Genomic DNA, 27,613 nt, shown 5'->3' with positions numbered 1-27,613 from the left:
GTCGTGGAATATTTTTCTTGACATTGTATTTTTGGCCTCACTTGCATGCCATGGCTACAATCCTAAGCAAAATGGCCTATATAATTTAACAAATATTGAACCACTGTGAATTCTGTAGGCCTCTAAACATGTATTAGAGGTGGAGACCTTTTCCAGAGACTTCCTGAAGCATCTTAAGGATTTTTTTTGTGAGGGATGGAATCGTAGGATATTCAGAGAAGTGGTAGGAAGGTTGTCTTCTCTTTTCTTCAGTCATTGGTGTTAACATATCCAGAGTTAACCTATAGCTAGCTGCTGCTTCTCCCAGTTTGCATTCAAAGACATTTTTTACCAATGGGTTATGTGCCAGAAATGTGCCTGGGATCGTGTGTAGGTACTCTGAAATGTTCCCTACTTGAGGGTGCTGGCTCACATGAAGTGAAATTTGCTGTGACTTGGGTGGTAGCTATATCCAAGAATAACATGCAGTGTTTACCCTGGTTTATATCCAGCATTCTTGAGCTGTTTCATGGCACTGCTTACCCATTAATAGACGACATTCCATCCTCTTCACTGTAGCAGTTTCTCAGGAGCAGCCACACAGATTGCTTGCCTTGAAAGTAGCTTTAGAAAACCGGTCCACACACTTTTAGCTGTCGTTGGAAACTGTTTAGCAGTTGGTTGAGTCCCCACCCCGGAGGTATTTAAAAGACATGTAGGTGTGGTGCTCAGGAACATGGTTTAATGGTGGACTTGGCAGTGTTAGGTTAACAGTTGCACTTGATGAGCTTAAAAGCCTTTTCCAACCTAAACAATTCTATGATTCTATCATTCTAAATAAATAGGAATGCCAGCAACATGTGACTAAGTAGCTCCACAAAATTACATATTGAGAAACACTTACAATATGAGAAACACTTAGAATATGCTTACACTTACCCGCTTGGGACATATTGTCCTTTGAAGAGTGCTTCTTTGGATGGAGGCTAGGGGAGGAAGGAATGAGGTGCTAGAGAAACCCCACCCACATAAGGGAGAATAAATTTGGGTCTTTTGATAGGACTAAAATAGCAGGCTGATTTTAAAATAGTAATTCTGTAGATACAATAACTCAGGGACATTTCAAAAGATAATTACGATGGCATCTCTCTATTTAAGTGTGGATGTCGGAGAAGGAGAATGTTGGTTTGGGTATACTCCTCCACTTTTCGCCTGGCTGAATATTTAGTATAGTGTTACTCCAGCACAGCACTGTATTTAACCATCAAAAAGCTTTCCATTTCTTTGGGAAAATGTAACTCACTCTTGGCTTGTGTTTCTCAATTTGCTCATTCCACATGAGGCTGGGTTGCTACTTAACTAAATAAACAGAAAATAACCCAGGGACCAGCCACTTCAGCTAATGCAAGGTTCACGTTTCAGCAGGCGTTGCTGGTTACTGGCCAGTCTCTTTTTAGTTTCACTAGGAGCTTGATGCATTAATTTGCATCTGGCAACCCTGTTGTATTTGTTCACAGTGCTGGGGTGGCAAAGTTAAATGAAAAGCACAGTGGAAAGTGATTGTTTTCTGTGTAGTTCCTAAACAAATTAACATTTTTTTCTGCATTCACCTCATTTGCTGCTCTCAGTTCCTCCCACCCATGTCTGTGCAACTTGTGATATCCTTTGCCCTTTGGATTGCTGGCAGCACACTGGCACATGGAAAAGTCTAGACCAGGCAAAGTTTCAGCTAATTGCATGCTTAATTAAGTACATGTTTATGCATTTGATTTATGCATATACTGCTGAAGCGAGGTCAGCGTTCTCTTAATACCTGTTCATTGAAACTGAAGCAACCTGTACGTTAAAACTACAAAAGTGGTGGAGCACTTTGCTACTGAGTATATTTCTTCATTGCTTCGCTTAGAAGACAAGGGCTGCACCAGCACTGTAAGAAACATCTGTGGGTCTTGAACACAAAGGTCCTTCAAATAGGTAGCGGATAAGCCATTTGAAGCATATTATGGGATGTGCTCCTTCCATTTGAACTGATGAGAAACTCAGTATGTCTTTGAAAAACTGTGTTTGCTGTAGTAAAACAGCCAGTGATGTTCTCACAAGATGAAAGCCCCACTGAAATCTATGGGCGTACAGGCTTCCAGGAAACATCAAGTCCCTTCCTGTCTCTGTTATAAGTCATTTCACAATCCCATCCTAAGCAATAGTCTTTGCTATTTACAACGATGTTAATTTTTACATCCAAAAGATTTCTGCCAAGATGCTTCTTTTTTGCCTAATCATTTCTATGCCACAAGTCTACCAATGAATTTAAAACTCAGCACAAAAATAAGGATCACTACCATTACAGATTTTTCCATTTCTTCCCTGAGATACAGCTGATCTCTATTTCTTCCTCAAAGCACACGGACTTCCAAACTTTGTGCCACTTTAAAACGTACGAGTAACACAGATTTCTGACTTGTTTTTCATCACTCCCAGGGTCATTAGTTTTCCAGCAGTAGATACTCAGAAGAGCAGACTGTTCATCTGAGAAGCTGCAGCAACAGTGTTCGAACAGATTTATTCTGGCAACTGCCTGGATTTTCTTTGCTTCCTCATCTTCACTTGTGTTGTTGCAGCCTTGTTGTAGCAACACAGCAGCAATTGCACAAATCCCCAAAACCGTAGGCAGTATTAAACCTCACCTCTGACATTTACTTCTGTAATTATATTTAAAAAGGCTCTGAGCTTTAGTACTGAGCTCAGAAGGATCCGTTTGTGGAGATGTAAAGGTATAACTGTTTCTCATTTCATTAAGTTCCATTCGTCTATTTTTATTGCTGTATTTGAGTTAATTTACAGAAGGATAAATAAGGGCACTTTATAAAAAAATGTACTGTAATATTATTCTGTTATGAGCCAGAAGATTAGGTTATCCTTGATTTTATTACTGTGACTTGTAAGGCCACGGTTAAGATATTTTTCATATTCGTTATTATGATAGGTGTATAGTCCATTGAGACAATTCACCTCGCCTATAATTCATCATATAGGACTATGTGGAAGCTCCTGTTCCCAGCAGAAAGCACTCTGGGGAAGATGAACTATTTGCTTCTCTCCAATCATATCGATGACTTTGAAGGAAAAATATTTACCCGATTTCCATTGTCTGAATAGTGATATATAGGGTACTGCAAAAGCCAAGGAACTGCAGTCCTGAAGTGTCGAAGAAGGCGGTCCAGCTGTAAACAAATTGTTCAGCCTTGCCATGTTATTTTTGTGAGTGTTATGTCATTGCTCACAATTTACCTGAAACAATGTATTTAGTGCATATTCTTTTCAAAGACATTGATCTTTCTCCCCACATGGACACCAAGGCTGTGTCTCTCCATGGTCCTCAGACAAAACACAGACTCTGCAGTTCTGCACACCTAAGGCAGGACTCCCAGTAAAGTCCCCAGCAACAGTGCCTGCGTACAGCCGGTACAAAGGGTGCGTCCCTCGTTTTTTCCTTCTGATCATGTTTGATGATAGATTGAAATCTGCTGCTATGAATGAATCAAACTGCTGCTGATGCCCAGGCGCTGGTAATTCTTTTACTTCTTGTACGAGTGGGCTCCCTGGCACAAGGCTCTGAGGAACCATCCCTCGCATGTGCCCAACCATCCCAGAGACATCTTCTCCTGATGAAGGGAAACCTGGCGATTTCCCACTACCAGGTTGATACAAATCCTAACAGATAAGACGGTTGTACAGTTTCAACTATGAGTCTTATTGAAAACCCAAGCTCAAAAAACCTAGAGCATATGACTGAGCCACTGAGTAGGTCTCTACTAGTCCAGGATGGAAGTAGCCAATGGGCTAATGCAGGATTTGGGGAGGGAAGAAGACTTATGAGATTTCTCACCTCACCCAACCTTTGATCCCCTTTCTATAGTTCTAACTATATTCTGCTGCAGAGCCAATGCTGATCGATGCCAGTGTGTCCAATCCTTCTACTCTGTTTTTTCAAAATTCAGGAGTCCTGCAGGTGTTTTTGATGATGCTCTGTGGCGCACACCATTGCACGAAGGGGTAGGCAGCATCACACAACCTGGATTGTCTGGTACCTGTATATTGTTTGTACATAAGTAGTATAGTTTGCAGGGATTTTTGTATCATTCTTTTCTATTTTTTTCTACAGTTTTTCAAAGACTGTGTGCAAACTGTGTTTACAAATCAATTTTGCAGTCGGTGTTGTAGATTATAGCATTTCCATTTTGGTGTTCTGTATGGGCTTGTGAGTTCTTGTGTACTACAGGTTGTCCTTCCTTCTTAAAGATAATTGCATACACTTCCACCCGACATATCCTGCTCCTTTCTTAAATATATCCCATTTCCTATGATCTGGTGTGAACTCTTAGTTTGTAGAATGCATGAGAAAAAGACGCATATGTATTTATATTGTTAAATATTATATGCTCAATACTGATTTAGTTATTAATACAGGTTTTAAGGGTTTGTACTTGTTCTCTGGAAACTACAGTGTAGACTGAACTAAATTACATAGTATCTGTAATTTACAGACACACTAATATTTTCTTATAATGTTTTCTATATGACCGTATTAGGTAGGGGGATAATCCTTTGAAGGTGATCTGTACCTTAGAACACAACCAGTTTTCTGATAACATTTAGGATCGATGGAATACTTTTGTGTTGTGTTTAGTGATGAATTATAAACAAAGCACAAAATGCAAGAAGCAAATAGGAATTTCAAGATGTCCTTAAATGCTGCAGTTCATTATGGAACGATGTTGTAATAATCTGAACAATCTTCTAGATTGACTGTCTTGGGCAATCGTCCCTCATTTTTGTCATTTTTCCTGGTGTTACCTTTGCCAAATCCTGCAGTTCTTTCTTAGGATCTGTATATGTATAATTGACTGACTCAGAATACAGTTTATAGAAAACTGGAGATCTGAGTAGGCAAAAAAATATGTTATCAGGTAGCCAAGTACATCTTGCTACAATGCAGTGTATATGAGTTCAGCCCATGGAAAGAATTCACGATTTGGCCATCTACCTTTGCCTTCTTGAAAAGGGACCAACAGAACCACCATGGGACCAATGTAATTGGGTAGCATCCGCACAAATACCTCCTGCTTTCTTATGTATTTTAAAGAGAACAACCACTATATTTTTTGACCAGGACAACTGAAAGTTGCTTCTCTATTATGGTCATCTGTTCCCATTAGGCAAATACCTGTTGGCATTAAGGCCGTGGCTATAATAATTTCTATTTAATTAACAAGGAACTGGTTTTAGAGGAATACAAATGAATTAATTTAAATATTCATAACAATTATATCACAAAAAAATCTTTTAGGTCCTACTATCTCTTTGACTGTGATTCAAACTAAAGAAAACATTGAATAGCAAATATTGCTGTCCCAGTGTGACTGATACTGGGAATCTCTTCAACTATTCAGAAATCTATGGGGCCATGTTATTCTGCTGAGGTTTTCAAGGCTAAATTTCTAGTAGATATACCGGTAGGAAGTGTGTTGATATATCCTTGTATTTTAATCTCTTTCTTGTATTTCAAATCAGATGTACCAGGTATTATCTTAATAGGAACCACAGGTAGAGTAGTGCTGAGTGACTAACAGCTGTAAAAACTTACTGATACCAGTTTTGACATTTTGTTGAAGCATGATGTCCAGTGCCTCTTTGCACTTAGTGTAGATAATGTAGCTATCAACATGTAATTTCAGTGAAATGGTGTATACAGTATGTGTAGCAGTGCTTTAATTTAATTTAATTGGTTTCTGTGTATTGAGCCATAGTAGACAATTAGACTGTCTCTTAAAATTTTGTTCTAGTTTCTGGTTTTCATTTGTATCTGGATTTGTTTCCTTTTGGCCATTCAACTGATTCAGTTCCACAGCATAGCCACTGCTTTATCTATCTGTTATGGAGTATCCTGTTCTGATAACATTCAGAATCGTCTGTGCAACCAACTTATTGTAAATATGTTATTTCTTAGTTTTCAGCTATCTAACCAGTGTGGTGTGTGTTGGTACTTGCATGTGCGTAGTTCCCTGGCAGTGAGTGAATGTGATCCCAGCCTAGATTTGCTGCCTTGTGAATGCAGTTGTTATGACATTAAGAGTTAACGTTCACCTAAAATTATTAGTTTCTGTTTTGTTTTCTTCTTGTTTGCTTGAAATGCTGGGACTCTTTATCACCAGAAGCTTAGCAAGTTGCTGTTTAAATTGGCACAATGAATAAGGGGAAATCCATTTAACTGCATTCCCGCTGGATGTCCTGGCTGCTTTTGACTCCTTGTGCACTGTGCATCATTCAGCCCTTAGTCACGTCACAGCATCACAGGGTCCCTCTGAGTCACTTCCAGTTCCTCCCTGACCACAGATACCAGCAAAGCAAGCGCCGTCACACGGCTGTGACTGGGCAAGGCTGCAGGCAGCAGGGAGCTGCCAGTTCTCTCCAGAGCGCCCGAGAATTCTAAGTAGGAACCTCTGCTTCATCCCCTTCGCAGGAACAGTCTCTTAGAAAGATTAATACACTCAAGGGCGAAGGCGCACCGTTTCTTTCAGTGTTAAAAAATGGTATTAATGGTTACTGGAAATTAAACACAAAGCTAAATGCTTCTCGAGCTACTGTGGTTGTTGCACAGGCCTGTTATTTACAAAAAATATGTCTGATCATAAAACAGACATAGGAACTACGTAGTCAGTGGCAAAAATCTTCTGAAATCAGGGCTACAGTTCAGATCTGTGAGAAAATAAGACCTTTTGGGGAAAAACCTGAAGGTGGTTCTGAAAGAGCTTGGGACAGCAAGAAGAAGCTGGTTCGTTCCTAGATACCCTGGATCTCATAAATATAATCATCCCCTGTAAGCGGAAAGAGATCAAAATCAGGCCCGAAAGCAAAGGAAGCATCTCGCTTGGTGAGGCCTTTTGCGCTGCTCCAGTATGAATTGCACACTACGGTACTGTGCACTGCCTATTCATCGTCCCTTGCCCCCTTTTAAAAGTGACCAGGCACGAGCTGGAATGTTTTGGGATGTTTCACATAAAAAGGATAAAAAGGAAGAGGGATAAGGTTGGTCTTTTCCTTACACTCAGCAAGTTCCCCAGACTTTGAAATGACATACTGAACAGTATCTATAGCACAGTTTGTTTAAAAACTAATGAATGCAGATGATAAAATTTCTCCCAACTCTAGGCTCCGTTCCTGTATATTGTAGTCGGAATGCCTCCTAGACTGAGTCTGGTTTTGTAGTTCAGATCCATTCCTTGCAACGATCGGTAGTTGTTTGCTTTTAATGCTTTCTTACAGTGTGAACTGATTTCTGTAACTTTAATGTATAAAACAAACTAGACATTCTTTCTATACTGGAAATAGTCGTGAATATACTATTTCACTAAGTGTTGTACCTCTTATGTACATATCATCAATAAATGTTGATTCATAATTTTCATGGTGTGGATAATAATTTTGATAATTTTCATCTCTGAGTGCTAATGTCAGTCTGGCCTCAGTATGGGAATGCTTTGGGTAGGAGTTTGGATAAAGCATTCTGATGTGAGATGCTGCCTGTGCTGAAAACTGCAGGCACGGTAGAAGATGGACTTGACTTTGCCGAAGTGTTAGAACTCTCACCAAATATTCCAGGGTGCTGGCTGCAACTGATCTCGTTTGCTGCAAAGGCCAGGATGCACTAGCTACAGAAGTGGGAAGAGATGTTAGAAGAGTAGGAGGACACGATGGAATGGTTGCAGTTGCTTTAGAAGCCTACTTCCCTCCCCTGGCTGCTAAAAAATACATCTCTTCCTCATAGCCTTTCTAAAAGAATAATAAATAAAGCCTGTAGCTGAACCCCTGGATCGCTTTGTAAAGAAATCAACTCTTTTTAATACATGAATTAAGAGATGCTCATGGACAGGACCATGCAGGTTTAGGTTAGACATTAGGAAAAATTTCTTCACAGAAAGGGTTGTCAGGCACTGGAACGGGCTGCCCAGGGACGTGGTCGAGTCCCCATCCCCGGGGGTATTTAAAAGAAGGGTAGATGAGGTGCTTAGGGACAGGGTTTAGTGGTGGGATGGCAGGGTTAGGTTAACGGTTGGACTTGATGATCTTAAAGGTCTTTTCCAACCAAGACAATTCTATGATTCTATGTCCCAGAGGACTGGCAGTTGCTAAGTATGGAGACAAAGCTCCAATGTTTATCCTCAGAGTAGCACACATTACAGAAATAGCATAACTACTGTGATCAAGACACATAACCGAAACCCAGGTTGTGAGGCTTAACGGACTGCACAACCCTGGGCTTACTTCTTACTAATCTAACCGAGGCCAGCATCCACTTGAGAAGTTTCCAAAGAAAATCCAGGCACGACAGGAAGTGGCTTTGGCAGCGCTTCAGCAGGCGACCTGCCCTCTGTGTCAGCAACAAACCAAATCCTAATGCAGTGCTAGGAAGAGCTGTGGGCAAAAGATACATCTGAGGCCCCGGCTATCTGCTGCCATTTGATGATCTAAACAAAAACAACCCATGCAGGAGCCAAATCTGCGATTGTATAAAGCTGTCTCTTTTGAAAACACATACACCTGATTCTCTAAACCCTTGCAAGCCCCTTGTATGCCCCTCTTTCTCCACATCTTCAGCCTTAGAGAAAATGATTATTGCAGGCATAATCTGGAATGTGTCCCTCTCTACAGCATTCCAGGCGCTATAAAAGGTGCTATAAGGTTCTATAAAAGGTGCTATAAGGTTCTATAAAAGGCAGTGAGTCATGAATCATTGACCCATATTAAGAGATATTTCTATATCCCCTCTCAGGCATGAAAGAAAAACCGACAGAACAATTCAGGGCTGTTAAACAGTCTTCTCCTTTGTAATAGATAGTACATGTAAACAGGACAAGGATATGAAAGAAACAGGTGGCCCCAACTTACAGTGCTTTAGGAGGAAAACAACATTAAAAATGACACTCAGTGGGGCTAGCAAGGGTTGTCTGCAGCAAGCACTTACGCTGCAAGAATGTACAGAGACCCCAGCAGGAGTTAGTGCCACCGCGCTGCCGAAGCTCCCCGGAGCTGCGCAGGGTCCTGTGCAGGCGCACGGAGCGGAGGCAGCCTCACGGCCCCAGCAGGCGGCCGTCTCGGTCTCGCATGGACAGCACGCAAGGAAAGCGCCCTTCTGCAACAGCAGGTGCAGGAAGGAAATGAGACTGCATGCAAGACTGGGCCCTGCGGTTGTGGCAGTGTTCGCAAGGCAGGCAGGTTCTGCAGCGATAAACAAAATGTGTCTGCGTAGACAGATAAATTACAAAGCTGATTGCCACCCACCGAAACTTGCAGGGATGGGATCCGGAGGAACGAGGTCTCACACTGTTTATGGCTCTTCTGTAGTACAAGGGCGAGTGTTTAGAAAAGCCACCTAGGGTCTGTCTTTCACAGTGTTGTGCTATCATACTCGGTCATGACTGAACTGAAAATACGGTTGCCTGTCCTGTAGTCATTTGTGAGACAGATTTACCTCCATTTGGCGGTTTTCTTACTTGGGTGCCCGAAGACACTCTAGGGATCACTCTCCTGTGGTGTACAGACACCACTTGAGAGATGCTGCTGTGGAGACGTGCAAGCGAGACAAGACAGCTGACTCCCAGCTCCGTGAAGGGGAAAGAAGAGGGACTGGGCTATGAAATTCACTCAAAATTCATTCCACTGCTTCACCTCAGTTACTGGTATTACCTAAATTGCAGGATCAAATAAGCTTTATTAGCTTACTTTTTCACAATGATTTTTGAAGGCATTTCTCCATATGAATGAAGATTGCTCTAAAAAGGGCTTCTTGAGGAAGACCCGCACCTTTGTAGTTAATCATCAGCAGGCTGACCCTCTGTGCCCCTCTGTGCCCCTCTGAACCCAATTTGTCCCTTTTTTGACTGGCATGTAACTGGTGAGTAGGCTTTATATCTGTCTTCTGCACAAGGGGGGGAAGTCAACCTTGAACAAAGGGTAGGTTTGGGTTTTAAGCCCGTAGCTGAACAAACAAGCATCCTTACTTAGAGTTCATTTCAGACTTTCTCTTGATGAACGAAAGAAACATTAACTAGAAAAGGAACCACAAAAGAACTGCAGGGAAGTACCTGATAACTATAAACTTGTCCCCACTGGTGAATCTGATGACCTACTGGTGCAAAACAAAACATGCTTAATTGAGTGGATGATGGTAAAAGAGTTTTACAGTAAACCAAACCCCATGTACTTGTACACTAGGGTACAGATAGATAGACAGGCAGCATTTAGACATACATTGCCAGCACTTGAACAAAGCCAAACCAGTGAATCATTTGTAGAACTGAAAAGTAAAATGAACCCAACATACTTTTTCTAGAGATTTGCTGTGAGGCTTGTACCATTGACAGCTGTGGTCCAGAGCACTTGCAGGAAGACTTTTCTTATTGTGCTGTTGTCAGCTGAGATCACTGTGTCTTGGCTACAGGGCTCAGCTATGACAGGCTCATCTTAGAAAAACTCATCCTACAGGCTCAGGCTGCTGAAAACTGTGTCTCTGAGCTAGCTACGTTAAGGGTGCTGCTCGCAATCTGCAGCAGCAGCCCCGAACCAGATGCTTGCTATTAAAAAGAGTAGGCTGATAGAAAGTGGTGAATATAAACTCTAAACATCCATCATGAGTCAAAACATGCCCTGTTTGTTCTGGGTAAAATGAAAGCATGGAGTCTTAAGTCATGCGAGGAAAATGTGCTCACTGAAAATGATGTAAGCTTTTTTTTTAATTCAGATTAAGCCAGGAAAAAAGAAAAGCCTTTTGAGTAAATGGTGCCAGAAGCTAGATGTACACCCATGACTGCAAGTAAATTTAGATTTAAAGCTAAAATTCTGCATTTATACACTGCAACATGGGACTAGCGTACGGGTATTAAATCTGAGCCCACCCTAACACAATTGCCTGAAGCAAGGTTTTCAGATGCCAGGTACAAAATTTAGAGCCTCTGGAGAAGAGGTGGAAAATGCCTTATCACATCATCCTCTGTCCTGGGTTGCTCTGGGAGTCTGAAGGACTTCAGGGCTGACTCAGCAGACCTGGACCCTGTCTGACGTACAGAGCCTCCACTGTCGATGAGCCGTACGCTGATTTGCCACTGCCAGTCTACATGCCCCTAGCTTCAGCTGTGCCTTTGGCGTCGCTGACAAGGCAGCCTCTTGCTTCAGCTTCAGCTTTCAACCAGAAGAAAATTGCTGTTGAGATAAAGTCTAAGTTAGGTGGGTGTTTCAGAGTGAGACTTTTCCCTAATATTCTAAAAAATGCTTGAGGATTTTCTGATAGATGCACTTAAATTTATGTCAGACCTATTTGACTTGACAAATCCTATTTTACTGTAAATTTACACAATGAGAAATAAATTACTTGCAAGAATTTCATTTTAGTACAAAGGGAAAGCTGTGTTATCTATTAGTCATGGTGAATCTTCAAAAAAAAAAAGTAATTTTGCATAGCTAGATCTTCTATCTGGGATATTAAAACTAGCTAAAACCATGTCTAGTTCTCAAAATAAAAAATGGTTATCTTCTCATTTGATGGTCTTTGCGGACTTGTTTTGATCCAAAGCTTCATCATTTTATTATTTTTCTTTTTTTTTTTCTGAAAGACAACACAAAACTAATGACATTCACATCAGCAGTCCATGCACAGATTTATGTCGCAAAGAATGTATGAAAATGGGTTTCACCCATCCACTCATTCATCCAAAACCTTTTTGACTGTTGAGTAAGAATTTTTAATACAAAGTCTGAGACTTCAAGGGAAGCCATCGCTCAGCCAAAACCTTTCTAACGCTTGTGGGAACCATCCGGACAGAACTGAAAGGAAGCCTTCTTTATGTTTAAGGTATATGCAAAGCTTTCACTGCCTCTGCTTTCCTTGCACTTTAACGATAATCAGCTCCCTTAAGGTCAGGAGGGCTTCTTTTCTTTAATGATGGATTTGCTTCTTCAGTTGTAACTTTTCAAAAAACGGTGCAGCAGCACATTTGACCTATGTGAAGATCTGTGTAAGTCTGGTACTTCTTTAAAAACAGGAACATGAGCAGGAAGAGAAATGTTCTCAAAATCTTGCCATTGCTAACCTTACTCCAAATGGGTGAGACAGGGAAGACAAAAAGTACAGTTTCTGTGCTGTACAAAAGACACTGTTACTCATCTTTGCTAAATTTGCACTTTGCCTCTCTCATGGTCACAGCTGCTTGCTCTCAGCATGGGTTGGTGGATGCCACGTGCACCATCGCATAGTAATAACAAGAAATAAGATACTAGGGGAAAATTATTCAAAATCAGTTTGCAAATGAGGTGGTGAATGTAGAGGGTGACTTGGAGGTGGGGGGTTCACAGGAAAAGCCCAATTCTTTTTATCTCCTCAGAGCTGTGAAAGATTCAAGTGCCAAAGTCCTGGGGGTGTTGAAGGGACTTTCCCAGTAGTAGCACAGAAATTCCACATCCTTTGCTTCCTCTCTCAGCAACTGCATCCTCCCTCCATCTGTAATCCCCCAGAGCTCCCACCCCCAAAACTTTTTTGCATGATTCTTGCCCCCTGTAAGGAATGAGAGTTGTCACCTACTCCCACACAGCTGGAACGACACCCCAAGGAACCATCCAGCACAGCACCGTTCTTGCCACCTTTTTGTCCTTTTCCCCTCCACAGAGGAAAACTAGGCAGTACCTGTGTTTAACCAAAGGGTTTGAATTTGTCTAATCAAATCTCTTGCAACCAGAGGAGTCACAACCCTGAATTGTTTAATAAGGCTAAGAAATAATTATTGGCTAATGGCCTAATACAGCATAAAATACACCCATTGACTGCTGGCTTACAAAATATCCTGGTGCCAGCATATGCTGAGGCAGAACACAGTTGTCAGAGGGTTTAATTTCTTTCCTTCGTCTACAGAAAGAGTAATTAGGACCAGCCCTAACCAGGATGATATACTGACCTGCCCAGCATTCTTTCTATGTGCTAAAGAGACCCTTGGTAAGTCTCTCCTAATAATATTCCAGGCAACATGCTTCAAACTACACGTACAGAGTACAGAGGCTGTTGTTGCTGACAAAGGAACACACGAAAGACATTCCCTGTCATGTGAAAAACATTGTGCAGTAATATAATTTTGAAACAGATATTGCTAACTGATGTTAACACATCCACGCAGGTAGACATGAAGGCCGCATATCCTTTCTCTGCTTTAATCAAACATTCCTGTCAACAAAATACAGGTGAAACAATCACCCCGGATTGTTTGATGAAAATATTACATTCTCATAAAACATACAATCCCTCTCTTAAATATTCTTGAAGCAGTATTTTCATGAGAGAGGTGGTCTGGATTACATTTATTTAAAACTGTTCAAGACAAAGGAATAACACAAGCTCATCACAGGGTCTGTTCTAGGTCCAGCGTGGTCTCCTCAGCATTTTTAGGAGAGATCCTCATTCTTCCCAGGCACCAAGGGTAGACGAAGACCCAACTTGTCTGTCAGCACCCTGAAGGAAGGGGTGGATCTTGCTGGGCTCTGTGTTCTCCCAAATATCATTGGTTCAGCGAGCCAGGAATAGTCTTCAAGTTCTTCCTGGGCTGATCTTAAATTGGACCAAGTTGTCTGCTTCTCAGGGGAAGTTGAGTTAATCACTAACTCCCAGAGGATCTGGGGACCCTACAGGAGGCAGGCAGAGCAGACAAAACCACACAGCATTCAGCTGAGCCTGCCTTAGAGTCTGCAAGCAGAAAAATTGATCCCTGGCTCACTGGCTCACTAGTACTAAAGATGAATCTCCCGCTGAATACTCTCCCACTCATAATGCCAGTCTTACGTTTTATCCTCAATGTGTGAAGTTTGCTTTTGAAAGCTTATTTTACAGTTCAATGTGTTTTTAGCAAGACTATTTGTAGTTACAATTTAGAGATGGCATTTTCTTTCATTCTGATTAATCTGTTAAATAAATATGCTCTATATAGTGCTCTCTATAAAAATACATACACTCAACAAACAACCCCTCAAATAATAAAACCAAGATTAATAAAAATATGTACTATATTACACATATGAAATGGCCATCTGGTTTTGAAACTATAATGAAACTTAATTACACATGAATCACATGGCATAACCTAAAAAGAATCAGCATATATAAAATAATGGCACTGCCTCTGTAAAGAGAACTTGAGTATCTCCCTATTTAAAAATACAAAAAGAAGTCAACCAGTGTCATCTGTGCATTTATAGCTATTGAACATTAGATAAATTAGGAAGGAGTTTGAGGATTTCTCCATTAAACATCTGAGCAGGGAGATGAATGACATGCCACAGCCTTTTTCTTCTTTTTAAAGAAAAAGTTAGCTTTCAAGACAATGAAATACCTCCTTTTGATTGAGACCTATAGTCAATTAGGATTTAAACCAAGGAATAATTCTTAGTCTGGATCTCCATACTTTGTGAAATGAGTACATAACACCAATTTAAAAACAGCCTTCAACAAATCATTTTGATTTATAATGACAAATAGAAAAGCTTGCTTTAAGACATTATAGGAATTAAGCAAAAACCAATGCACAAAGTCACCAGACTTCCCACTACACGTTTCAGCATTAAAATACATTAAAGGACTGAGAAATTTGACAGTGGACCACAAGCACCTTGACCTCATTAGCTTCAGCTTGTTTGAACACCTTTGGACCGTGAGCCGTGTGCCTGTTCATAGATGAAACATGCTGACCTACATGAAGTCAGAAAACATCCTATGGGTACTTCAAAATCACACCTCGTCTTGGGACCTTTTGCCCAGGTGTAAGTTGTCCCTGAGGAGATATGCCTGCCAATACCAAGGCACTGAGCAGCTCAATGAAACATGTGGGAAACTGCTGGAGGGCTGTGACTGAGAAATATAATCAACAGTCTCGTGCTTTGTGTTCCAGTAAAGATCAGTGCTAGCTGATGTTAGTATTTAGCCAGCTTGAGTACTCGTCCATCAAAATGCTTCAGATGGAGAACAAAAAATAACATGCTTTAGCAGAACAGTTTCAAAGACAGGTCACTGAACAGGAACACTTGAATAAACCTGCTACAGGACATTCCCCATGCCTCAACCGACAAAGACCATGGGTTGCAATTACCTTAGGTTGCTTTTACTTCCATTTTTCGAGGCAGACCAATTAGAAGTTGTAATTCTCCCTCCATTCCAATACACTTTCTCAAAAATGGCACAGACCGTTGGTAGTAAATAATTTTCTTTTTGACAATTCATATCAATATAATGCACAGCATCATAGTTTACTGCAAATACTTTACATAACAGACACATAAGGGCAACACAAAAGCATACAACAATGCAGCTGTAGCTACTTTACTATGTTACATGGCTGGGAGAGTTTCCTTTAATTTTCTTCGATCTTTTTCTGTAGAATTTGAACTTCTGGTACCAATAAGCAAGCAATGTTTCTTCAGGTATTTTTAAAAAGCAGAGGGAAAAATGTGAATGAAATAGAAGTCAGAGGAAGTGAGCAAAATCATAGAAAGAGAACTTCTAAAATATCAGCAAACCATTGTAACATAATAGTTACAGGGGAAACAAGTTCTACGAGGCTCAGCATCTCCCAAGTAAAATGGAGCAGAAGAAGATAGAGACCTATTCTTCAGGAATAAAATACTGTTACCTTCCCTAATGATCTCCAATGTCTTGATCTGTGCATGTGTGATAGAGCTGGGGTCAGTCTGTTTTATTAATTATCCTAACAGACTCATTAAAAATATGCACAAACTGCGATCAATGAAGGAAGGAGGGGGAAGAGCAATGAGCACCTCAAAAACTCAAGGATAACTGTACAGATTGTTAGGATAATAAAGTACAGAAGTTTATAATGTATCAGCTCATGCTTTCATCTCTTTATTCCCCCTCCCAAGAAGATTTTCTGTATGCCCATAGACATTTAAAAATAGAGATAAATAAATTCTGTCATTCTGGGTTTCCCTCATTGCAGACCAAGCCATAAATCACTGTAAAATGTCACTTTTTGTTTATACTGGCAGTTTCTGAATGCTGCTGCTGCTCTTCCTGGCCGGAAGGCATTTCTGAAGGATTCAGATGTTTTATACATTTTATAGGCGGCCTTTTTTGTTTAAACTTGATTTTTGCTCTTGACATTTCTTCCTCACTTACTCTTGTACCATGGCAAGTTTAGTACCTTAAATACCTGTAAGATGGAGTGACTGGATAATTCTGTAGCTCCACACAGTGAAGACCCTCCAGCTGAGGAACAGGGATGTAAACTTGTATCCCTCCTAACACCCAGGACACACTGAGCATCCTCTGTGTAGGAACTGGGAACTGAAAACATTATGCAACCCTTGGGGGCTTATTTCAGAAAGGAAATGTCAATTTTGTAACTCAGACATCATTTTAAAGTGATTAAAAATGAATAAAACTTATGTTTAATTATGTTCAAAAGACATCAGTAGCACAGTGCATCTGTGAATTCCTGCCCAAGTTCCATGTGATTTTGATTTCCCCAGCTCTGATCTATTTGGCAACTTGGTATCATTACACTCCACTCTTCATGTCAGGCTCCTGATGATTTTGTGTTTCATTAATGGTCAGGAATTCATCACATGCTCCTGTTCGGTCATTTGACTGTTCTTTGTGAACCAAGTGCACCATTTCTTGTGATTTGCTGGCATCTCCATTTAATCCACTTGTCTTCCTGTCCTCCACTGCCCCTTTGCCGTTGTTAATCACTAGCTTTTTCTTCTGCCCACATCTAGAAAGAAATAAAAAGTAAGTAATAGAGACTAATAGAAATAAGAAAAAAATTGGAAGTCAATACTTAGGAAAAGGTTCTTGGAAATGAAACTTTTTGAAAGCATCCACCATTACATGCATAAAATTGGGCAGAAGCTCACTTATTTGATTTGTGTTTATCGTTACTACAGATAGGAATAGCATTCATTACTGAAAACTAGAAAAGATTTTATAACATTTGGATATATCCACATTTATGAACTTTGTATATATCCCACTATAAGGACAGGGTCATTCTAAATCCAGACTTGGGACCGCACCTTTGAAAATGCTCAAGTTCTTGAGATAGCAGAAAATTTGGATCAAGCTCTCACCTTATTATACAAGATAACTTTTTCCTTCTTTGGATGTCAGGCCTAGAAGCTCTCCAACAGTAAGGAAATGTGGAGAAGTACTCTTGCTGCTATCAACAGCATAGCTCCTTATGATATTAAGGTAGGAAATAGCTACTGTAAAGTTACATTCACTGCAGTGCTGCCCAATAAGCTCTATATGGAGCTCTGAATGAACACACACACACACACACACACACTCTTTTAAAAAGTCACCAGTCCAAAACTGATGCATGCTGGTCAACATGGGCTGGGTATTCTTCAGGGTAGTAAAAAAGTATGAGTTACACAGCTGTCAGATTTGCCCCAGACTGTTAAGATGGTTCTCTGGCTACACAGTGCTGAACATCCTACTCTTCCTTGAACAGCCTTGTATACACTGAATATACAAAAGCACAGTTCTCTTAAGAGGGCTCTTAAGAGTACAACTCTTAAAGTTGTACTTTAAAGTGCTTTCTTCTTAAATGAAGCATATTTTGACTGAATTAATAATTTGGCAGTTCAATTATACTATTATCCTTCTGAAATATTATTTTTTTCATGCTTACTGATCAATAGATGAGGGTTATTTTATCTAAAGTAGCTCCTTTCACTGTGCTAATGTTACACACACTCTTGGGAATGATTCCTACTCTGCAGCCATGAAATGCCAAAAGAGGCCCGTGAGGAGCTGTGGAGCTCCACAGCCTCTCGAAAGAGCAGCTCAGCATGTCTTCCCTGACATGATGGTCAGGCTGGGCAGCATCTTCTGTTGGACCCTGGAAGGAGAGCCTAACACTCTTTACAGCTGGCACCAGACAGAGGCAGTCTTCTTTGCACAAAGAGAAATAAATAACTAACTAAATAGGACCACACTGGGGAAAAAAAAAAAAAAAAGGAAACACTATAGCCAAGCAATTTGCTATTTACTGAGAAGGCCCAATTGCTTGTTTGAAATGCTTGTAATCTCTGGCCTCCCAACTACAAAGGCTAAATCTACTGGTTTCTGAATCAGGAAGTTAACTACCTTGTAACTAAGGCCGACATTCCGTTAAGCTTTTTCGGACAACCCAAATGAGACTGAAAGTGGAAATACTGCAGTTAGCATCAATTTTAAGAATGGTGTAACTGACAGCATCACACAAATAAAAACACAGGTTGTTCTCACTTTTTAAATAAATTAATGCTTGAAACATTCTCAGCTTACTGCTCAGCATCACTGAAATGTTCAATCCTCCTTTCTCAGCTATCCAGTTTTCTCATAGCCCTGCTGCAGTGTTAGTTTTGTGTTATTTGCATTTGCGTGCAGGATGCTGACTGCACAGCAACTACCTCTCTATGAATTTTCATCATATTAGCGCTTATCAGAACAGATGAAGAAAGGATTCTTGACTTTCTCATGTTATCATTTGGCTCCTGCTAAAGTGAAAGAAAAAAATTCCCCTTGTTTCAAGCATACCAGAGTACATCCCCGCTTCAAAAAGTTTTCCTCGCAGCAATTAACACATATTGCTAGGGTCTAATCCATGCATTCGTACACATACATGCACCCACGTGCACCTTCTCTCTTTGCAACTCGCTCCCAGCTGCATGGAAGCTCTCGGTAAAAGGTATGGTTTCCGTTAATGTTATCTAGGGCATAATTTACAGCTCTGAGACTGTTTCATTTCTTGTCAGATGCAATCTGAAGTTAGCCTTAGAGGCCCTGTTTGTCTGTTCCTATGGTGAGGGAGGAAACAATGGCAGTCTCTACTTTTAAAGGCATAACAGAGTAACATATAAATCATTAAGGCACGCTATTCAGGCTGTGTAACTCCAGAATCACTTTACAGAAAGTTGCGGAGTTTTCTGTCTCACCATACGCTTGATAGCTTTCATACTTCAACAGGCCTCTGATAATGCTGTCAGAGTACTGATATTGTGGATACAGTCATAGGGCAAACATACGAGGTGGCATCTCACTACTGACTTCAGCAAAACTGTATCAGTTTACCCTGCCTGACAATTTGGCATTTAGTTTGCACCGTTTTGCCTCAAAGAAGCCTTCCACATCATGGGCAGGGACTGCCTGGGATGCTCCCTCACTGCAGTGGCAGTGCTTTATTCTAGCACCCATACCATGATTTGGAGGACCTTAACTCTATTTCATGGAAGCATTACCACGTGCTTTCCCGCAACTAGCAGACTAGGAATAAATTTGCTCACTGCTTCCTGAATAAAAATCTCCACGTATTATATGATTACTCTGATAAAAAAAGTTCAAATCCAACATTCAAGCAGAAAAAAGTTACGCTGTTAAAGGGTTCAACTTTAACATTCAAGTAGCAAAAAGCTGTTTAAGACAACTGAGAAGTAACTCAGAATAGCCCCCAGAGAAAAGAAAGAGTTAAGAACATTGCAGCCTATCCTTTAGGCTGTTCCTGGATAACTGCACAGATCACGTCAACTTTCTATTCCTCGGTTTCTTCTTCTGTAAAGTGGAGTAAATAAAGCTATTGAGTGCTCTGATAACAATGTCAGAATATATCCCTCTGACTGCCAGCTGTGGTACTGCCTTTTGCTCGGAAGGAACAAATTAATCCAGTGACAGCAGTTGTCTTGTACAGCCCTTCACGCTGTATACAGACAACACTGTTAATGGTGGAGGATTATCCTCAGCTCATCCTGTGGTTGCTACTGTCTATGTCCATCTCACATAGTTTTCACTCTCAGTGGACAGGGTTTTACTATTAAAAAGTAATAGGTAGAATATTTAATTCTCTAAATAGGCAGAATAATTAATTCTCTGTGATTCATATGCAGTTAGTTTCCATCTACAAGTAAAGACAATATGGTTTGTACAGCTCCTGACTTCACGTGGTTCCACATGACATGAGGGCTGATGTGCGACCTGTGCAAGACAGGGTGACCTGGCCCCTCACACCTTCGCAGACCTTCGCAGAGGAAGCTCTTCCCTGTGTTATGCTACTCTGCTCTTTCACGAAGCCTCTCAATGAAGAAAATAGCAAGGCACTATGTTTTGAAGAAGTCAAGGGGCTACCTTACCTTCTCCGGCTGTTAACAGCAATGCACACTGCAAGGATCAATGCCAGTGCCACAAGAGCAGCAACTATGATCAGCCATTCTGTGGGGAGAGTTGAGGCAGGGGAGGAGAGCATGTTAACGTTATCTCATGTAGTTTTGCCGTTTCACTGAACTACAAGAACACAAGCTATTTTACATTCTTTAAACTGTCAAGACTTTTTTCCTAGCTTGCATGAGTATTTGTTTGTTTGATGAAGTGCTTCTGTGCAGATCGAATAAATTTTCCTTGTTCAGCTATACACAGGCCAACTCAGATGAAAAACCCCATCGCTGTTAGCACCCATAAGCACTGTACTTTGGTGGGCACAGGTGAAGAGGAGCTGTACCACTGATTTACTCTGAGAGGAAAAGAAAAGGCTTAGCAATGATACAATCCCAAGCATAAAAGCAGAATGACTTTCAGGTAGAGTGAAATGTTCATTTTCTCATTTAAAATCTTACTTTAAGGGGTATTTGGGAGTTAAACTCTAAAAAGCTGCAAGGGACCCTAAGAGGTCATATCAGATACAATTCACTCCAATGGGACAGGACCAGTAAGAAGATGGCTGAGGAATTTGCTCTTAACAATTTTAGTAAAGGAGATTCCACAACCTTCCCAGTAGCCTATTCTTTATGCAGTACTACCATTACAGACAGAGATCCTCTCCTAAGAGCTGACTCCTTTATTTTGGTTGAAACAAGTCACCCTGGTTTAACAAGTCTCCTACATTCCATTTGAAACAAATTACTTCTTCTAATTATTTAATTATTACTCCATGGTGAAAAACTGGTAAGCATTCTTTTTGTAGCATACTCTTCTCATATCTCCCTTCAGTTTTCTCTCAAAATGATGAGTTCTTCAAAAGGTGCTTCAAAGGCTACCTTTCCAAAGATTTTCTTTGTCTTTTTCTCTGATTTTTTTTTTTTTTTCTATGTGATTAATGCAATGCCTTGAACTGAACACAGAGCTTCAGCTCCAGACTTGCTAGGCGTAGGTAGGGTGGGATAATTACTTTCTCTGTTTTAAAAACAACTTATCTGTTAGTATGTCCCAGAATATATTTGCATTCTTTTGCAATTGTATCATGGTGTTGGCTTCTTTCTATTCCATTTTAATCTACAAGCCCTATTCTGCAACACTTGTCTCAGCTATTATTTTCCATTATAGTCTCATGAGTTTGATATTTTGCATATATCTTTACTGAATTTTGCTTGATTTCATATCAATTTATAAAGATCATTTGGATCTTAATCCTATTCTTCAAATGCATGATTTCTTTCATCTTGATATTGCTGGAAATTTGTGAGGGGTACAATATGCCCCATTTTTCAGACTACCAGTGAAAATGCTCAATATTATCTGATTCAGAAAAAAGCCTGAAAAACTGTACTTGACCTACATTTTCATCTCTTATTCATACAATTCTGTGCTTAAACTGCCAAAGCATATGACTTCAAAAACCTACCTGGTACCTGGGCCGACCTTGGCTGTGGAGTTACGTTTGTCATTGTGGTCTCTCCAGGGAAAGCAGTGGATTCATAATGTCCTTTGTGTGGTCCTTGGTTATCATATATACTGGAGGTAGATCCTAAAGAATAAAACTATCCGTTAGGCCAAATATGCTTAGTGAATTTTTAACAGTGAAGTGTAAAGACTATGACATTCAGAATTTAAAAAACATATTCCAGAAAGTTCATGCTGAGGTCATTAAAAAGTATTTATACTGAAAACTATTACATAGACTATAATCATCATACTCATTTGAACTACATTTTTAGTATTTCGGATAACAAAACTCATGGGTTTCCCCTCTTGTCTCTCTCATCTGTTTCTGCTTTGATTATGCTGTACTTTCATGAATCAAAACGCAATTATAATTGCCTAGGTATTTTCTGGAGAAAATGCAAAGACATGGGAATGTTGGCAACTTTTTTAGAAGGTTTTTGTCACATAAGTGAAACATGTTGTCTGTTCCATGGGGAGAAGACAGTGAGAAAAGAGGAGAGAGAAAGAGACAGAGGAAAAAAACAAAAAACTTTTTTATTTAAACTTAAAATTACCAATATGGTGAAATTTTGAAACTTTTAATTTTATTCCTACACGGGATAAAACTGAAATTCTAAAACTCTAATGCTTTCATAAAGTGGAAGGATAGTTCTTTGAATACATTTAAATTTGATAGCTATATGTAGAGTGGGACTTTAAAAATTCAAAATATTTTTTCCAATACAAAAAAAAATGCTCTTTGTAAACTTAGAGGTGGATCTCCTTGTCCTTTTTAATAAGTATTAGATCTTAAATCAAAATGTATACTTCCAGTCTCAAGTATCTGCTATGCTGGCCATACTGCTTGAACTTTTATGCAATTACGTTTCTGGCTCAGGCTGTTGCCACATGGGTATCCCAAGTGTAAAACTATCAGCAGACTATAGATGTAGTGATTTCATTTGGGACTACTACTTCATTATCACTCAAAAAAGATATTACAGATCTCCACCTCTCTGAATTCTTCCAGGCCCTAGTAGAGCAAATTAAGCACTTACTGTAATCAGCTGTAAAGTTCTTTAGCACACATTGCAACCCATTCCTAGCCAGCATTTCTGATCTCATTTCCTAATAGCAGCTGGCAAATACAAAACTGAGAAACATTTTTTTTCCCCTCTGTCCCTCTGCCAGCAAGTAGTTCATAAATCTTCCAGATGTTTTCTTTATTTTTTTTAACAAGAAACTTATTGACTGATGAGTTGTTTTGCACTATCTCACCACAAAGGACACAGCGCTAATTCAGCAGCTAAGGGTCCTGTTCTAGCCTCCAAGACAGCTGGCCAAGAGGAACATACTCACTTATCTACCCCACATTTCAGCAGATTTTTTTAGGGTGCTTTATATCATCCCTGAGAAATGCCAGAGCTTTTCCACTGCAAAGCCACTTAGAAAGGCACACAGACATTTATTAAAAATTGTGTGCTTAGAGAATGGCTGTATTTGCCCTTCCCCTCCCCTGAGCACTGAGCAGAAGCAGGATTCAGTCATGTCCCCTGCTGTTCTGGCTCTGGGGAGGTGCTTGCAAGTGGCAGGGAGGGATCCTCAAAAGCTCTCTGCATTTCATTTTGATGACATACTATTTTTTTTATTTCTTTTTGACAGTTATTCTTTGGGCTCCTTCAGAGGACTGATTTATTATTCCATGGACACTTGGACAACAGATCAGTCATTGGTGTGATGTCAGACCACAGCTTAAACATTGCTGTAGAGAAAAAGCAAATGAAAGAAAGTAGTATAGTACCTCAAGCCATTCATCCATTCAGGGAAAACCTTTAACCACAGTCTGCCAATACCTTCATGAATCTTTTCCATTCAATTACAGCTATGTGGGGTAATGTTACAAATGAATGAACCCTTCAATAAATAAACATTTTAATGATGATGTTAGTGTCCTAGTAATTCCATTGTATTGTATTTTTAAGAAGCACCAAGAGAAGATAAATAAAAAAAAGGAAGAGCTTTGGGAATATGGCCTCAGGAGCCTTTGCCAGGGCACTGACAATGCAAAGGTTCAACACAGACATTCACCTTAAAAATGATCTTCAAACTGGTTCTTACAGGTTTTATGTGCTCAAAACAGCAAACATTTTTTCATAGTGTGTAATGTCTGCACATAAAATTAAGGAGGCAGCTTGGATTAATTAAGTGAATAGGGCAGCGAAAGTCAGGAAATGAGTTTGTTGTAGTAGGAAACCATTATGAAAGAGAGTTATCTTTCCAATAAAATTCTATGAAATTTTGCATTTATTTTGCTGTGCCTATGCCAAAATACTATAACTCAGGCAATTTTGATAGTGTTGATTTTACTGGGATTATATAGAAATCCCCCCCCCCCAAAAGTAAGCCAAATTCTACCTGACAATGTATGAATTATCATTAATTAATTAATTAATAACAGGATTATCATTAAAGTGTTTGCTGTATAATGCTATAAAAACACAGGGACATAATCTTACTTATGTGCAAAGAATGTCCACAGAGCATTGGCCAAAATCCACCCTGGGATGGTTCCACTAATTTCCCCAAAAGTGCATGAGAATAATATCTGGGTTAGCGTGCATGAGAAGTAGTATTTCGAAAAAAACCTTACTGTTAGGATAATTATTTGTATGGATACCGCATTTGGGAATAAGGAAAAGGCCCTTCATTTCTCGTGCTATTAGTGTGTGAACACATATAAAAAAAAGAAAGGCTTTATGTAGTGTAATATGTAAACACCGTTACTGTTAACTGCACTACCTCTATCAGAATAACCCTTTTTAAAAAAAAAAAAAAAAGTTGTTCACAAATGAAATGTCAGTTACATCAGCAAATACACCTTGAAAAAAAGGTTTCACAGAGAATGACCTTTCTTTTGATACATATTCAACTAATGTACAGGAAACGGATGGGGGGAAAAGTGACAGACAGTTAAGTGTTAACATAGGTATCATTTGTGCCCAGCAAGAGAGACAAAATCCTATCAATCACACATGTATGCACATGAGGAGAAAGTTTAAACTTGTTCACTTCAATAGTTGTGTTACCACGTACAGGTAACAGAATATAAGAAAAGGTTATTTGCAACACCTTATTTTCAGCCTTTTAGCAAATGCCCTCTGCTTTGCACAGGAAGAGATTCCCTTTATCGACATCTTATAACAACATCTTATAATGACAGGTTATAAACAATAAAAAAACCAAGAAGGAAATCATAATATGAAAATAATTTACAACTATGGTTAGTACACATGGTTTTGGACGACTGCCATTGTCCAAACCAATAACTGACTGATGGATAAATGAAAATACTCGTAATCTGTAATCTTACTGGTAGGAAGAGGGGTCTGCAATTGGTTAACATGATCTTCAATGTCTGGAAAAACACCAGGTATCCAATTGACATGGGAACCATCTGTGGTGCTTGCTTGTTCATTTTCACTTCCAGATGGAGTGCGAGGTGCCAGTGGTTCCTTGGTTGCTTTTTCTCGGTTAACATCATCCATGGACTCTGTGACTGTCATGACGATGGCATGATCAGCTTTAAAAGTGAGCACTCACAAAACCACCACCCGCATTATTTCCCTCTTTCCTGTACCACAGCAAGCCAGGAAGCACGCCCATCTTCCTCATTCAAAGCACAGAAGGAGAGAAGACATGAAGGCCCCCCCTTCTTCTTCCACACGATCACTGGCTTCTGAGAGACCCTTCAGCACCACATATATGCTCGCCATTTTGGAGGGAGACATTGGCTACATATACAGATCCCAGTGACAGATGGAGAGGGAAGACCTTCAGAAGAAGAGACCATGGCAGCAACATGGGATGCAATTCTTCTATGACTACCCTGCCTTCACCACAGGGACAGCATTCCCTGGTGACGGTGCTGCTGCTGAGTCACAGGAGCAAGCCATCTGATTAACGCACCAGAGCACCTCCACCACACCAATCATGGTGCCAAAGCGTATCAAGCCTGATTCCACTGGTGTGCAAGAAAGGAACATGGGGCTGGGGATTCAGAATCACCAAAGAGCATGTCTTGCAGAACAGTCAGGAGGCCACCCAGAAACATGCTTCAGCAAGGGACAGAAACCACCAAGCAAGGAGTCTCTTATGCCTTGTCCAGAAGGTAATTCTGTCAACAGCACAGATCCCACCACAGATTTTTGCACTGCAAGTCCACACCAAGAATGTAGATCCCCAGGATGAGAAAGAGAGAGAAAGGAGTAAATTTCAGAAGAAATAATGTCTCATTTTGCACCAGGCATGAGAAATGAGGACGATCCATTATTCTTACTGGTACCTGTCAGAAGAGAGTCATCACTAGCTTTGTTCGTACTAGCTGTGGTCCTGTGCAGGACCTCAGCCCCAGGGGCATCTGTGGGATGCGTGATGCCTTCAGTGCTCTGTCCTGGTTCATACTCTGAAGGCAGAGGTGGCTGAGTTGGGTCTTTGTGGTGGGCACCGTCAGGAGAGGTAACAGCTGTCACTACGATGCGAGGTGCCCATGCTTCCTGGGTTATATCTTCTGGTTTCAGAACATCAGTGGAGGCTGTGACTGTTGTGATGATGGCTGAGTTACCTTCAAAGACATTTACAAACCCCCACCTTACATATTTTTTCTGTCTTTATTTTATTTAACAAGCTCTACCTTTTCCTTTTTTAGCCTATGTAGAATATGCAGTGAGAAAAAACCCCACAAGCAAACAAGATCTTCTTGTCATGTTATTTTTGGTTTGTCTGTTCCTTTGCTAATATTCTATTGATCACTTTAACAGTTGCTTATTCATTTCCTCAATTTCAGGGTGGATTAAAGCATGTAAAGACTTTCCAAAGAGCAGCCACTTAGACCTGATTTGAGATTGACATCATGCTAAAAAATGTCAGTTTAAGTTTATTTAGGCATCTCTCTTTTTCCATGAGATGATCATAAGAATGTGTGCTGTTCTCCCAAAATAAAATAAAATTAATTCAAATGGAAAAATTAAGGAATTAAATTATTTCATGAACATCCTTCACACATCATTCTGGCAGTGTTAAGACTGCTGCTGATGCAAAAGAGTAAGGATGTCACAAAAACATATTAAGAAATAGTTATAGCTTAACTAAATGCGCTTTCAGAATTTCCAAGTGCTCCAAAAAATTAATTAAATAATAAATGTTACTATTAATTCAAAATTACACCATTGAAGGTTAGTATCACTAAGCAAAATGACAAACCAAAAGATGCATTTCCAGACAATAGCCTAATGTGTTAGCTTTGAAAATACCTAGTAATCACTACTTAGAAGGGAGAAAAAAAAATAACGTTATTTTCAGAATAAAATGAGTATAAAAAGCCCTGTCATTACATAGCAATAATATCAGCATGACTCGATTGAAAACATTTGAATAAATTGCAAAATCGTACTTAGGGTTTCAAATTTGCAATTGATCTCTCAAACCACATAAAGCTGAACAGGCTGATGACAACGAACTGTGAAGTTTTACAGGGATGTATTCTGTATTTAAAGAAACAGGAGTAGGGAGTAGAGAAAAGAATTGTATTTTAATCCACAAAATCTTTGGTTTTAATAGCTCTTTGGAAAATCCAAAGTGTTGCTGATTAAATAATCATGATGGAAATGCATTTTGAAGAAAGCATAAATGCTAATTTTTCCTTAGAATTTTTTTTTTTTTAAATGCAAGAAAGATGCAAAGAGCTCTAAAGCACTATGATGTCATGAAAATCTATTATTAAACAATAAAAATATTAGAATAAAAAAACAATATTTTGATTGGGAATAATTTTAACTGGATAACATGCAGAGCTTAGGAATCGAAGTTAGAACCTTGCAGAACTACACGAACAAACTGCAGCAAGTTCTTTCAAAGTTT

General features: G+C 39.8%; 1 protein-coding gene across 3 annotated transcripts in view; it reads right to left on the bottom strand.

Annotated features, from left to right (window-relative positions):
* Positions 1-13,127: 13,127 nt before the first annotated feature.
* CD44 (CD44 molecule (Indian blood group)) overlaps positions 13,128-27,613 on the bottom strand; it is a 56,699-nt gene continuing 42,213 nt past the window's right edge. Inside the window, exons 7-11 of one of the 3 annotated variants that reach the window (XM_035902933.1) lie at positions 26,040-26,294; positions 25,068-25,253; positions 21,678-21,800; positions 20,194-20,272; positions 13,128-16,796 (exon numbers count right to left, since the gene is read on the bottom strand). In XM_035902933.1, coding sequence (XP_035758826.1) covers positions 16,580-16,796; positions 20,194-20,272; positions 21,678-21,800; positions 25,068-25,253; positions 26,040-26,294 — 860 coding nt within the window. In that variant the 3' untranslated portion in view covers positions 13,128-16,579. The remainder of the gene's footprint in view (positions 16,797-20,193; positions 20,273-21,677; positions 21,801-25,067; positions 25,254-26,039; positions 26,295-27,613) is intronic. The other 2 variants (XM_035902934.1, XM_009647542.2) reach the window with 2 other exon arrangements.

Source organism: Egretta garzetta, unplaced genomic scaffold, assembly GCF_000687185.1.
Source record: "Egretta garzetta isolate BGI_Z169 unplaced genomic scaffold, ASM68718v1 scaffold329, whole genome shotgun sequence".
NCBI classification, from domain to species: Eukaryota; Metazoa; Chordata; class Aves; order Pelecaniformes; family Ardeidae; genus Egretta; species Egretta garzetta.
This window is presented reverse-complemented; position numbering and strand designations above follow the sequence as displayed.